Raw genomic sequence first — 13,879 nt, forward strand, 5'->3', positions numbered from 1 at the left:
TCACCGACCCAAACCGCCGAGTTCAGGCCGGCCGCGAGTGCCTCGCGGCTGGACTAAAATTGTGGCCTACTCCCCCGGAGAAGGGCACAATTGCTCCATACGCGACCTAGCTATAAAAAAGTGCTGGTTACATGAAAAAATACAGTAAAATACAGTTTTCTTAAAGGGAAACAACCCTTCAGACCAGCACTACCTCAGGATTTTTTTTTTTTTTTTTTTTACAGAACAGACTCCACAGGCTCTCGAAGCAATATGCCTTGCTTGACTTAGGGGGCAAGGCTTACTGCTGAGGCTCCTCTACAAAAATGTGGGGAGGTGGAGGAAGTGGGGGGAGGGACCCCGCTCGTGACCCGCCGGGTTTGACACCCCCGAGATCGGACGAACCCCCAAACAGAGTCCGTCCAAGCTCCGTCCGGCTAAAAACAGGGACAATAAACCCCCTAAACAAATTCCAACAGCCCTACCAAGGGAGATGGGTACAGATCACTCAACACCTGCTGGAGACTGAAAGAAGACTGAGGGAAATAGAGAGGAGGGGCTAGGATATACTGTCCCAAAGTTTTGTTTTCAGTCTCCACCTGCTGGTCATGATTAGATATATACCCATTCGTAAAGTTAACCTCTACTGGTCTGGAGAGTGCTAAAGAAGTGGACAATAGAATAATAAATGATCTAGAGTCCCTGCTTCGAGATGACAATGGCAACATCTATTAGACTTAGAGCGATCTAACTTTTGTAACCGAACTGGGGTCCATAACGCTCTATGTAACAGAATAAGCCAAGTTTGTCTCATAGATGCAGACACTGGTTGATGTCCCAGGAAGGGAACGTCAGATTAATCAGTGGTCCAATGCGAAGAGCCCCTTTCAGAACTCTGGCAATGTCAGGGCGAGACACGAAAGATGAAGAATGGCCCCGGGCTCGAAACAAAAGAAAGCCTAGTCACTTAGACCCAAAGGGATGCCACAGAGAGGCCTTATGCACACTGGGACAGGTGGAGGCGTAAGAATGCAGCTAGCACCCTGCAAGACACCACCAAGCCTCCAAGGGCACCTCACAGCCTGTGCTCGACCTCTGCTTAACAGTAGGTGACACTATTTCAGGGACAGCCCTGAGCTCCAAAGAAAACTAAGCAGGCTTGCTAACAGGTGCCTGGGGATTGGCCTATCAGCTACAGACAGATGTCTGTGTGTTCTCAATGCAGGTAAAGCTTAAGAAATGCTCTGAGCACAAGAATCCTGAAAAAAGGAACTAAACACCAAATAAAATAATAAAATGTGATGAGCGGAACGAACCCACTCCTGCAGGCATATGTGCAGAAGGGAAAAACTGTAGGTGGAGTTAAGGAGCTCAGTGAAATACAGAAGAGGCACACGGCCATGGGGATACCACCACTTGTCTAGACAGTCTCACTTATTGCACTGGAAATAATTATATTATGCTATCTTTTCTGAATTCAAGTCAAGTTTTATTCCTGGAGCAGTGGCATAGTAAGGAGGAGAAGAGGTGGACTGCCCTAGGTGCCCTGGTGCCGGCACCTCTTGTCCTCTCCGCTCACCCACCTCTTGAAATCTTTTCCAGCGTGAGCAGTACCTCCTCCCTGCTGCTCACACTGGCCTCTGCTCTCCTGAAAGTAACTTCCTAAAAAAAGGGCAGTGAATAAAAAAAAACTGGGAAATTTGAAAATAGAATAGTCAAGAAAACTCACAAATTCGTACATAAACCCCCCCCCTAAAACCTCACAACAAAAGCCCACCATTTTATCTCATGGTTCAGTCCTCCAGGTTGCCTAGTCCTAAGTCAATGTTGTTTCTTACAACACAGTTTGGTATCTCTATTTATGAATTTGCACGTTTGCATTATTAGTGTGCTATGATTAGAATAAAATACAGACTGCAAGTCCTTTAGACTTCATGGTCGTTCCCTCTATAAGCCCCTGAATATTATTTGTAGTGATTTAATTTTGTAAAATACCATTGTTAGAGTTTATTATTGTCTGCAGGATTCTTTTTTGGACAGTATTTTTCTTCCATATTGTGCATTAGCTACTTTTTCTAAATTTTCCCTGTACGCTCTTTTGCGTCTGAATAAATGGAACTGACATTTCAGCAATCATGCTGTGGCTTTCTTCAGGGTATCAAAAATATAGCAGTTTTTATCAATAAATTGCAGTAGAGAGCAAAGACAAGACGAGAGCCGTTTCCTGTTGAAAACGCAAGGAAGAAGTCTTGTTTTTGTTATTTCATCGATATTGTTCTGCTCTCTTGATTAGTAAATCAGTCTCCTTTTCCTTTTACATCGATTAAGTAAAGTAAAACTTAGAACTTGCACAAAGAAAAAAAACCTACTACCATCACAAAATCACAATTATAAGATTTTATGTCATTATAATCACAATTCCCAAAGAGATTCTTACATAAGCTTGGTATTTGCACATTTCTGGAACCTACCACTCTTCCTAAGTAAATGATTTGGGTAAAGAGTATACAATCTACTACTTTACACTGCATGCACTCACCTTATTATAGTAACCATAAGTAATGGCATTTGGTTGTACACCAGCTTTTTTCATTTCAAAGAGGACACGTACAGCCAGCACAGGTAGCCCATACTGCCCACAAAGCTGCATCAAGACACGATAGCAGACCTGAACAATTAGACAGATTCAGTATTACGCTCTTTGGAAAAAAAGATACAATATACTTAGGCAGATTTTAAATTTACAAAATGGAATCTTATGGGAGGAGGGCAACAAGGCAATTTCATAGGTTTCTGGAGACACTTAATATAGTGGATACTTGGAGAGAAACCCATGGGTACATGACACTCTCTCTAGAACTGATTTCCTGTTCCTTCACCTGGTAAGAGAGCCAATCACCTGGTCAGATCATGCACCAGTATAGTTGGAGATAAATGAGGCAAATCTCTTTACTGGCTAGTGATTTGGGCATCTCAATAATAGACTCCTGGAGGACCCAAAGATTGCTAGATATGTGGTGCAGACATCTTCAGAGGCAGTCTGGAAGGGACTCCACACTGCCAGCCTTCATTGCTGAAAATGGTTATACAGTACTCTTGGTTTGGTATTACATACCATTGAAACTCTGGAAATTATATGGATGGGTACTGGTGTAGGGTGGGGTGCTGGTGTAGCTCTGGTGAGCAAGGGACTTCTTGTTGCAGTAGTGGGAGTGTAATATTGTCAAGTTGTTTTGACATCAGGTGTTTGATGATTTCCCAAATGTTCAATCGAGAAATAGCCCCCACTTTGGAGATTGCACTGTTAAATTTACGTGTGTTGAGGCTTAATGAAGGGGAAGATGGGTAGGTATTGCTTCCCACTGGAAGAAGAGCATTGCCCCTGATTGGAGAAGAGCAGTGATGAAGCTGGAGCAATGGCATTCTATGAATAGACTGACTGCACTGTGTAAATATAAACTGGGACTTTTTTTTAACAAAGATAGAGGCGTTTCCAACAATGACTAGCATTCCTGCCTCACGGGATGTAATATGGCCTATCTGCTTGAGGTAGAAAGGTTGCAAACTTTGAGAGACCGAAGGGTTGGGATGGAGATGGGCATCTGGGGGGTGTTACTTGTTTCAGGATTATGGATATATTGAAGTACCAAATGTTCTGTTTATCATAGAAACTGTGACAGGGGATCTGGATCAATACTAGTGCTGTTGGATTCCAGCCTTTGAAACTGTGGATCTTAATATCATGCTTACAAGACTGGCAGAGATTGGTATCAGTGGCACAGTATTTACATGGTTCAAATCCTATTTGTCAGACAGACAACAGTCAGTTCTGTGCAACAGCAGCACATCATTACCTTGGGCAATGAACTGTGGGGTGCTACAAGGATCTGGATCCCAATTTATTTAATATCTACCTTAAGCCTCTGGCTGAGCTGCTTCAGTTGATGGACACATGACAGCAGATAAGGTCAAACAGTCCATCCAGTCTGACCATCCACAGTATCCACTATCTCCTTCTCTCCCTAAAAGATCCCACATGCCTGTCCCATGCTTTCTTCTACCACTTCTACTGGGAGACTATTTCACGTATCTACCACCCTTTCTGTAAAAATGTATTTCCTTAAATTACTCCTATCACCTTTTAACCTCATTCCATGCCCTCTCACTCTGGAGTTCACTTTCAACTGAGTCACACCTCATGCATATTTATGCCACATAGGTATTTAAACATCTCTATCATATCTCCCCTCTCCCAAATTTCCTCCAAAGAATACATATTGAGGTCTTTAAGTCTCTCCACGTACACTTTATGATGTAGCCTTCCTCTGGACCATCCTGTTTATATCTTTTTGAAAGTGCGATTTCCAGAATTGTACACAATATTCTAAATAAGGTCTCACCAGAGTCTTAAACAGGGGCATCAAAATCACTTTTTTCCTACTGGACATTCCTCTCCCTATGCACCCAAGCATCCTTCTAGCTTTCACCATTTTTGCAATCTGTTTGGCCACCTTAGGATCATCCTATATTATCACACCCAAGATCCACCCCTATGAGGAAAGGATAAAGCGACTAGGGCTCTTCAGCTTGGAGAAGAGTCGGCTCAGGGGTGATATTATAGAGGTCTATGGAAAGGGTAGATGTGAATCGCTTTTTCACTCTTTCCATAAATACTAGAACTAGGGGATATGTGATGAAGCTACTAAGTAGTAGATTTAAAACAAACTGGAGAAAATATTTCTTCACAAAACATATAAATAAACTCTGGAATTCGTTGCCGGAGAATGTGGTGAAATCAGTTAACTTAGCAGGGTTAAACAAAAGCTTTGGATAATTTTCTAAAAGAGAAATCCATAGGCCATTATTGAGATGGCTTGGGGAAATTCACTGCTTATTCCTAGGATAAGCAGTATAAAACCTGTTTTACTACTTGGGACCTGAGTTGGCCATTGTTGGAAACTGGATACTGGACTTGATGGACCTTTGGTCTGTCCCATTATGGCAATTCTTGTGTTCTTAACTGTTCTATTCCCTCAAGATTTTGCAGCCCAAATGCATGACCTTGCATTTCTTAGCTGTCAAATTTTAGACCATTCCTCAAGCTTCACTAGGTCCTTCCTCATGTTGGCAAAGCAGTCCCTAACAGTAACCACAAAACTAAAGCTAAGTATTTAAGAGTAAATTAAGAAATAATTATTTATTAAGGTATAGTATTTAAAATTAAAATTCATTCAATTATTGAAAATGAACTGATCCAGGGAAGATTTTGTACATCAAGCTTAACGTGATGAAATGGTTTGAACGTGGAGTTTTTTCATCTGAGGATCAAAGTTAGCATTCAAATGGCTTGTTTCTAAGGAGGATCAAGTCTGTTGGAGGCCATTAATGAATGCTTACAAAGAAATAATACTTTTTGAATAGTGCGGTTTTATTGTATCATAAAAAATTTTGAGGCACACTGCTGGTAACATCCCTTTCCTCGGAGAGATGTCCATTGACCACTACCTTCTGTCGCCTTCCACTCAACCAATTCCTGACCCAGTCCATCACTTTGGGGTCCCAGTTTATTTATTAGATGCCTGTCAAAGGCTATGCTAAAATCTAAATACACCACATCTAGCACACTCCCTCTATTCAATTCTCTGGTTACCCAGTCAAAGAAATTGACCAGATCTGTCTTACAAGGCCTTCCTCTAGTGAATCCATGTTGCCTCTGGTCCTGTAATCCACTGGATTCCAGAAAAGTCACTATTCTCTGTTTTAAAAGCATTTCCACTCATTTACTTACCACTTCCCTATTTCTTCCTAACTTCCACTTTTGTGGAGAGGGACCACTTCTGCCCTTCTCTAGTCCTCCAGTACCACTCCCAACTCTAGAGAAGCATTGAAAAGGTCACTCAGTGGGGCTGACAGAACTTCCAGCACAAGCTATGCTCGCCTTAAACATCCTTACGCACCCCCTAAGCACTTCTGTAAGTGCAACACTGCCACTGTAAACAAAGGCACAGTTCACGCCTCCATTTTATTTTTTTAACAAAACATGGTTCCAGATTGGTTGGTTAGCTGGAGGTAAGGTGCCCTACCACTAGTTAACCTTAGGCATGTCTTCAAGAATTCCCCCAGACTGTATAGGCTAAAACTGGAAAAAGTTAACCTCACAAACTTTAAATTGCGACTGGAAATTCTCAGAATTCCGATGTACCTCCTTTTTATTGTCGAGGGGCTTCAATTAATGACATTAGCCAATATGTTTATCTGAAAATATTTCTAATGTTGTTTACTGGGACATTACTGGAAAAATTAATTAAAAAAAAAAAAAAAATCCCAAATAAAACAGAGACTTGCAAAATAATTCCAAAAGAAAACTCATGATGCCACATCCCAGCCATGTTGAGAACAGGATATAGCTGGCCCAACCTCTCCATACAAAAATCAGATGCATTTTGAGACAACTAAATCTGAGATAAAATGATGCAATTCTACAAAGTTTTTGTAATACCTCATCAGGTGAATCTATTTTCTTGATGTGCATTTTTCTCAGCACTTCATAGGCTGTTTGCAGGGCCCTGACCTTTGAGTGGCACACTTTTACATAGGCAGGAAGGCAGATAAACCACAGGCCGTAACAATGACGCAGAAGACATCTGGACCACATCTGGGGAATGGAGGAATACCTTTTTGCTATTTTGTGTGCAGATTTGATCTCCTATAAAACCAAAATGCACACACACAAAGCATTAATGACATTATACAGACATGGCATTTACAACGACCCAATGATGCAAAAAGCAAGACAATAAATCTCAGATTCCTAGCAGTGATGCAGACCATTGAAGAATTATCAACTGGTCAATTTTGGGGCGTTTCTGGTTCATTCCATACATTTATTTTAATGGAATCTTCTTATGGATTAATATTTTGCTTTTCTAGATTGTTTAACAATATAATTTAGGTTCTTATATAGTATTATGGGTTTTATCAATGGCACACAGTCTTTTTTTGCAGTCCCACTGTAGTTAGCACTTTTCTTTACTTGTGTCTCACCTACCTCTTTTCATACAAGATTTATGTCTTGTCAGTGCTGCACAGGTTTTTATTTTCATTGTTATTTTAATATTTTCATTGCTTTGTCATTGCTTTCTCTTCATTTATTGGTGGCTGATGTATATATTTTTTTAGGTTCTCCTTAAGGATATAGTTATAGCATTTGTCAACACAGCAGCGACTGTTACAATAGGTCTGCACAGGCCTTGATTTTCTGATTCATTTATCTATCACTTCCTCTTGGCTGGTTTGCTGGTGGCTTAGTTACCCCTTTTCCTCTTTATTTCAAACCATACACTTTGAATCATCAATTTTTGTTTTTATAATTTTCTTTATATAACGTAACTTAAGTTTTTGATTTTTTTTTTTCCTCTCTCATTCATTCCTTCTAAGGTCATAATTTCTTTATTTAGGTTGTTTTTGGTTTTTTTTAGATTTTGTTGTTCTTTGTTTAATACATCATAGTTGTGCTTAATCTGTACTAATACTGTTGTTTTGTTACTTTTGTTTATTGTATGAGAACTCTTGAGGAAGGCTTTAAGGCCAAACAAAACAAAGCCTGTGATGGGTCCATAGTTCTGATCTTCTGCTTTACATTTTCAATAAAGGATTTGCTGGCATCATCCTGGTCCATCCATGTGGTCATTACCATCTTTTTTGACTGGTTTGTTTTTTATGGGAGTGTTTTGGGTGACTCCTATTTTATTTATTTTTTGGCTCATCTCCAGGGTACAACAGGCTGGTTCCATAAAATTGGGCTGGGCTCACATGATTATGGTGCCCTAAGTCAACTTCAGTGGTATGGCATGGTGTTCCTCCCCGCCCCCTCCCTTGCTCATTCCAGTCTCTCTCCAGTCTCAATCCGGTCTCTCTTAAACTGCCTCCCTACCCATGAATCTGGCATCATTTCTCTCTACCTTCCCCATCCCCCACGGTCCCGTAAAGGTCACTTTGTTTGCCGGTAGTAAGCCCTGATCGTCCCTTTGACAGGAAACTTCATCAGAGGAGAGAATGTATGTCTTTTATAATTGTATGAGTATTTTGATTTATTATATTCTGATTTTGTAAGTCACATGAAAGGAGAAATTAGGTTCTTACCTGCTAATTTACTTTCTTTTAGCTTCTCCAGACCAGTAGAGGTTAACTTTACAAATGGGTATATATCTAATCATGACCAGCAGGTGGAGACTGAAAACAAAACTTTGGGACAGTATATCCTAGCCCCTCCTCTCTATTTCCCTCAGTCTGCCGAATAGCCAAGCAGAACCAAGAACTGGAAAACAACAGAGAGAAAAAACAATACTCCGAAAGGAGTAACAAATAACATACCCAAAATGCTGTTGGAAAATGCAGAGGAGAAATTCCCGAAGGAAGAATGTCCCCACAGCTCGCCAGCTAAGCCAGCCGAGCCACAGCCGCTGTTCTTCAATTCTCCCCGGCCCTAGAAAAATACTAGAACTCGCAGCAAAAACCAAAAACTGCCCGCGCAACAGCCCCAACAACAACAACAACAGACAGGGTGGGGACCTCTACTGGTCTGGAGAAGCTAAAAGAAAGTAAATTAGCAGGTAAGAACCTAATTTCTCCTTCTTTAGCACTCTCCAGACCAGTAGAGGTTAACTTTACGAATGGGACGTACCAAAGCAGTCCCTCTCACGGGCGGGACCCCCGAAGGGCCGATACCAATACACGCTCACCGAACACCGCGTCCCGACGCGCCTGCACATCAACCCGATAATGACGAACAAAGGAATGCAAGGAAGACCAAACCGCAGCCTTACAAATATCCACTGGAGGCACGAGCGACGACTCAGCCCAAGAAGCCGCCTGACCCCGAGTGGAATGAGCCTTGAGAAACTCCGGAACAGGCTGCTGTTTCAGAAGATAAGCGGAAGCAATCGTCTCCTTGATCCAGCGCGCAATAGTAGCCTTAGAAGCGCCAGCTCCCCGACGAGGACCCGCCAGGAGGACAAAGAGATGATCGGACTTCCGGAATTCCTGGGTCCGCTGCACATAAGAGCGAAGGACCCGACCGACATCCAACTTGCGCAGCTGCCGTTGCTCAGAAGAGCCCTCCCGACCACCCAAGACCGGGAGAACCACCGATTGATTGACATGAAAAGGAGAAACAACCTTCGGCAGAAAGGAAGGAACAGGCCGCAAGACGACCCGCTCCCTAGAAAACTCCAAGAAGGGAGCCCTACAAGAGAAACCCTGCAGCTCAGAAACACGCCTAGCAGAAGTAATGGCCACCAAAAAGACCGCCTTCAAAGTAAGGTCCTTCAAAGAACAGACGTCCAAGGGCTCGAAAGGCGGACGCACCAAAACAGAGAGAACCAGATTAAGATCCCAAGAGGGAACCGAGGGCCGTAGGGGAGGCCTAAGCAACTTGGCCGCCCGCAAAAACCGAATCACATCAGGAAGAGCCGATAAACGCTGACCTGACACCAACCCTCGAAAAGCCGACAGGGCCGCAAGATGAACCCGGAGAGAAGACCAAGCCAGGCCTCTATCCAGGCCATCCTGCAAGAACTCTAGAATGTTAGGCAGAGAAGCGCGAAAAGAGGTCACTCCCCGCGCCCGACACCATTCCTCAAAGAGACGCCAAACCCGCACATAAGCCCGAGAGGTAGAAAGCCTCCGGGACCCCAACAGTGTAGAGATCACCTTGTCTGAATATCCCTTCTTGCTAAGGCGACCCCTTTCAAGAGCCACGCCGTAAGACAGAAGGGAGACGGGTCGAACATGGGAATGGGACCCTGCATCAGAAGGTCGTCCGAGAGAGGCAGAGGAAGAGGATCCGCTACCAGGTGCCTCACCAGATCCGCATACCACGGACGGCGAGGCCAATCCGGCGCCACCAGCACCACCAAACCCGGATGGTGAACAATGCGAAGAAGCACTCTGCCCACCAGCGGCCAAGGAGGGAACACATACAACAGCCCCTCCGTTGGCCACTGCTGGACCAGAGCATCCAGACCCTCGGCCAGACCGTCCCTGCGACGACTGAAGAAGCGGGGCACTTTGGCGTTGCCACCCGTGGCCATCAGGTCCATCAGGGGCTGCCCCCAAGCCTGCACTATCAACTGAAACGCCTCGGCGCCGAGACACCACTCTCCTGGATCTAGGAAGTGACGACTGAGGAAGTCTGCCTGAACATTTTCTACTCCGGCTATATGAGAGGCCGAGAGGTCCAGCAGATGGGATTCCGCCCAAACCATGAGCAGAGCCGCCTCCTGCGCCACCTGAGTGCTCTTGGTGCCCCCCTGACGATTGACATAAGCCACCGCCGTGGCATTGTCCGACAGCACTCTGACCGACTTGCCCATCAACAGGGAGTGGAAAGCCAACAGCGCCAGACGGACCGCTCTGGTCTCCAACACGTTGATCGACCAGGCGGCCTCCTCCACGGACCAGGTGCCCTGAGCCGAGTGACCCAAACACTGAGCCCCCCAACCCAAGAGACTCGCATCCGTCAGGAGCACTGTCCACTGCGGGAGATCCAGACCCACCCCCTGAACAAGGTGAGGGGTCTGGAGCCACCAACGCAGACTGCAGCGCGCCAAGCCTCGCAGGGGAACCGGAACATCCATCCCGTGCCTCTGGGGAGACCACCTCCGGAGCAGAGCATACTGGAGAGGACGCATGTGGGCCCGCGCCCACCTCACCACGTCCAGGGACGCCGCCATCGACCCCAAGACCTGGAGGAAATCTCGCGCCCGAGGACACCGGGACGCCAAAAGCAGGCGAATCTGAGATTGCAATTTGCTCACCCGGCCCTCTGGGAGGAAGACCCTCCCCAAGGAGGTGTCGAACAGCACCCCTAGGTACTCCAGACGCTGAGCCGGGACCAACCGACTCTTGGAAAGGTTGACCACCCAGCCCAGCGACCGGAGAAACTCCACCACCCGAGCAGTAACCCGGGAGCTTTCCTGCAACGACTTTGCCCGAATTAACCAGTCGTCCAGGTAGGGGTGTACCAGGATGCCCTCCGACCGCAAGGCTGCCGCGACGACCACCATCACCTTGGTGAACGTCCGAGGAGCCGTGGCCAGCCCAAAGGGAAGCGCACAGAACTGAAAGTGCCGACCCAAGATCGCAAAGCGCAGGAAACGCTGATGAGAAGACCGAATGGGAACATGCAAGTAGGCCTCCGTCAGATCGAGAGAAGTGAGAAACTCCCCCGGCTGAACCGCCAGAATGACCGACCGCAGAGTTTCCATACGGAAAGAGGGAATCTTGAGAGCCCTGTTGACCCCTTTTAAATCGAGGATGGGCCGAAAGGTCCCCTCCTTTTTGGGCACCACAAAGTAAATGGAGTACCTGCCCGTGCCCCACTCCGGAGGGGGCACCGGAACAACTGCCCTGAGATCTAGCAAGCGCTGAAGGGTCTGGCGAAAAGCCTGCGTCTTCCCCGGAGTCTGACACGGAGAAGCGAGGAAAAAATCCGGCAGAGAGCGGGCGAACTCCAGGGCATAACCGTCCCGCACCACCTCCAGGACCCACCGATCGGACGTGATCTCGGCCCATTTGGGGAAAAATTCGCGCAGCTGAGCCCCCACCGGAACCAAAGGGGGCGCCGGCAAGGCGTCATTGTGCAGGACGGGAAGCGGGGGAACCGGCGGAGGGATTCCCTGCCCCCCGACGGGCCCCCCGAAAGGGCTGCATGCGCTGGAAGAACCGACCCCGGGAAAAACCCGGAGACTGGAAAGAAGCAGCCCCACGCCCAGGGCGATACTTGCGAAAATCCCGCAAACGCCCCCTGGCCGCACCCCCCCGAGACGCCGGGCGGGCACGGTCCTCCGGCAGACGGGGAACTTTCGAGTCCGACAGAGTCTGAATCAACTTATCCAAGTCCTCTCCAAACAAAAACGACCCCCGAAAGGGAAATTTAGTAAGCTTAGCTTTGGACGCAGCATCCGCCGCCCAAGCGCGCAGCCACAACACACGCCTTGCGGCCACGCCAAAAGCCATAGACTTAGCCGAGATCCGCACCAAGTCATATAGAGCATATGAGAGGAATGAGGCCGCCATCTCAATCTTCGCAACCTCCTGATCCACCAGAGACCAGTCGTCAGACTTTCGATCCAAGACCCGCTCCGCCCACCGAAAAACGGCGCGAGCGACCAGTCCCCCACAAATAGCCGCCTGGACCCCAAAGGCAGAGACCTGAAAATTTTGCTTAAGGATGCTCTCCAATTTGCGCTCCTCAGGGTCCCGCAAGGCAGAACCGCCCTCAACAGGCACGGTATGCCGCTTGGAAATTGCCGAGACCACCGCATCCACGACTGGCGAAGCTAACGTAGCCCGATCCCCTTCAGGAATGGGATACAGGCGAGCCATGCTGCGCGCCAGCCGAAACGGCGTCTCCGGCGTTTTCCACTGCTCCAGAATAATATCCCGAATATCCTGATGCATAGGAAAAGAGCGGGAAACGGAACGGATCCCCCGTAACAGGGGGTCCCCCACACGCGGAGTCTCCGGCGGCGCGTCCTCAAAACGCAAAACCGAAGAAACCTGTTGAATAAGGTCAGGCAGCTCATCTTTCTGAAAAAGGCGCACCACGGACGCCTCGTCACTGGAGAACGGGAAATCCGACAACCCGCCGCCAGCTTCCGTCCCCTCCAGAGAGTCCTGGAACTCCTCAGAAGGGTCCAGGTCCTCCTCCAGACCGACCCGTTCCTCCGACCACAAATTCTCGTCCCACGACACCCGCGGACGCTTGGACAAGGGAGGCGGCGGAGGGGACGTCACGCCAGACGAAAGAGGCAAAGCCGCAGGGAGCGCGGAGGAAAACCCACCTCCCGAAACCCCCTGGGCGCAACCGGGACCCCCAGCCGCCTGAAAATAGGCTCTGCATAAAGAAAAGAAAAATTCAGGAGAAAAACCCCCCGAGGGTCCCAAGGGACTCCCTGCCACAGCAGGGGACCCAGCAGAACCTTGCCCCTGCATAGTCAAAACAGGGGGAAGGTCACCTGAGGTGGAAGACAAAATGGAGGGGCCAGACAGAGAAGATGGCGGTTTTCCCGCCAAAAAAGCTCCCTCCATAGCCTGAAGCGGCTGAGAAACCTGAATAGTCTCAGCCGCTAAAGCAGGCAAGCCGGCATCAGCTGTCAAAAAATCAGCTGAGAGGGAATCCTTCGGGGAATCCCTCCGTGGGCGGTTGTGGAAGACCGGGCTTCCCCACTGCTCCAAGCCGACTCGCGAGGCACCATCGGCGGGGAGCTCTGGGCGCCTGCAGCCGCTGCCGACGGAGCTCCACCACCTCACCGACCCAAACCGCCGAGTTCAGGCCGGCCGCGAGTGCCTCGCGGCTGGACTAAAATTGTGTCCTACTCCCCCGGAGAAGGGCACAATTGCTCCATACGCGACCTAGCTATAAAAAAGTGCTGGTTACATGAAAAAATACAGTAAAATACAGTTTTCTTAAAGGGAAACAACCCTTCAGACCAGCACTACCTCAGGATTTTTTTTTTTTTTTTTTTTTTACAGAACAGACTCCACAGGCTCTCGAAGCAATATGCCTTGCTTGACTTAGGGGGCAAGGGATACTGCTGAGGCTCCTCTAAAAAAATGTGGGGAGGTGGAGGAAGTGGGGGGAGGGACCCCGCTCGTGACCCGCCGGGTTTGACACCCCCGAGGTCGGACGAACCCCCAAACAGAGTCCGCCCAAGCTCCGTCCGGCTAAAAACAGGGACAATAAACCCCCTAAACAAATTCCAACAGCCCTACCAAGGGAGATGGGTACAGATCACTCAACACCTGCTGGAGACTGAAAGAAGACTGAGGGAAATAGAGAGGAGGGGCTAGGATATACTGTCCCAAAGTTTTGTTTTCAGTCTCCACCTGCTGGTCA

General features: G+C 47.6%; 1 protein-coding gene across 7 annotated transcripts in view; it reads right to left on the minus strand.

The window, feature by feature from the left end:
- DENND4A (DENN domain containing 4A) overlaps positions 1-13,879 on the minus strand; it is a 135,697-nt gene that overhangs the window by 63,321 nt on the left and 58,497 nt on the right. For all 7 annotated transcript variants that reach the window (XM_033919966.1, XM_033919967.1, XM_033919960.1 and 4 more), the window contains 2 exons: positions 6,479-6,685; positions 2,519-2,647 (listed from right to left, as the gene is read on the minus strand). In XM_033919966.1, the coding sequence (XP_033775857.1) occupies positions 2,519-2,647; positions 6,479-6,685 (336 nt within the window). The remainder of the gene's footprint in view (positions 1-2,518; positions 2,648-6,478; positions 6,686-13,879) is intronic.

Source organism: Geotrypetes seraphini, chromosome 14 (assembly GCF_902459505.1).
Source record: "Geotrypetes seraphini chromosome 14, aGeoSer1.1, whole genome shotgun sequence".
Lineage (NCBI taxonomy): Eukaryota > Metazoa > Chordata > Amphibia > Gymnophiona > Dermophiidae > Geotrypetes > Geotrypetes seraphini.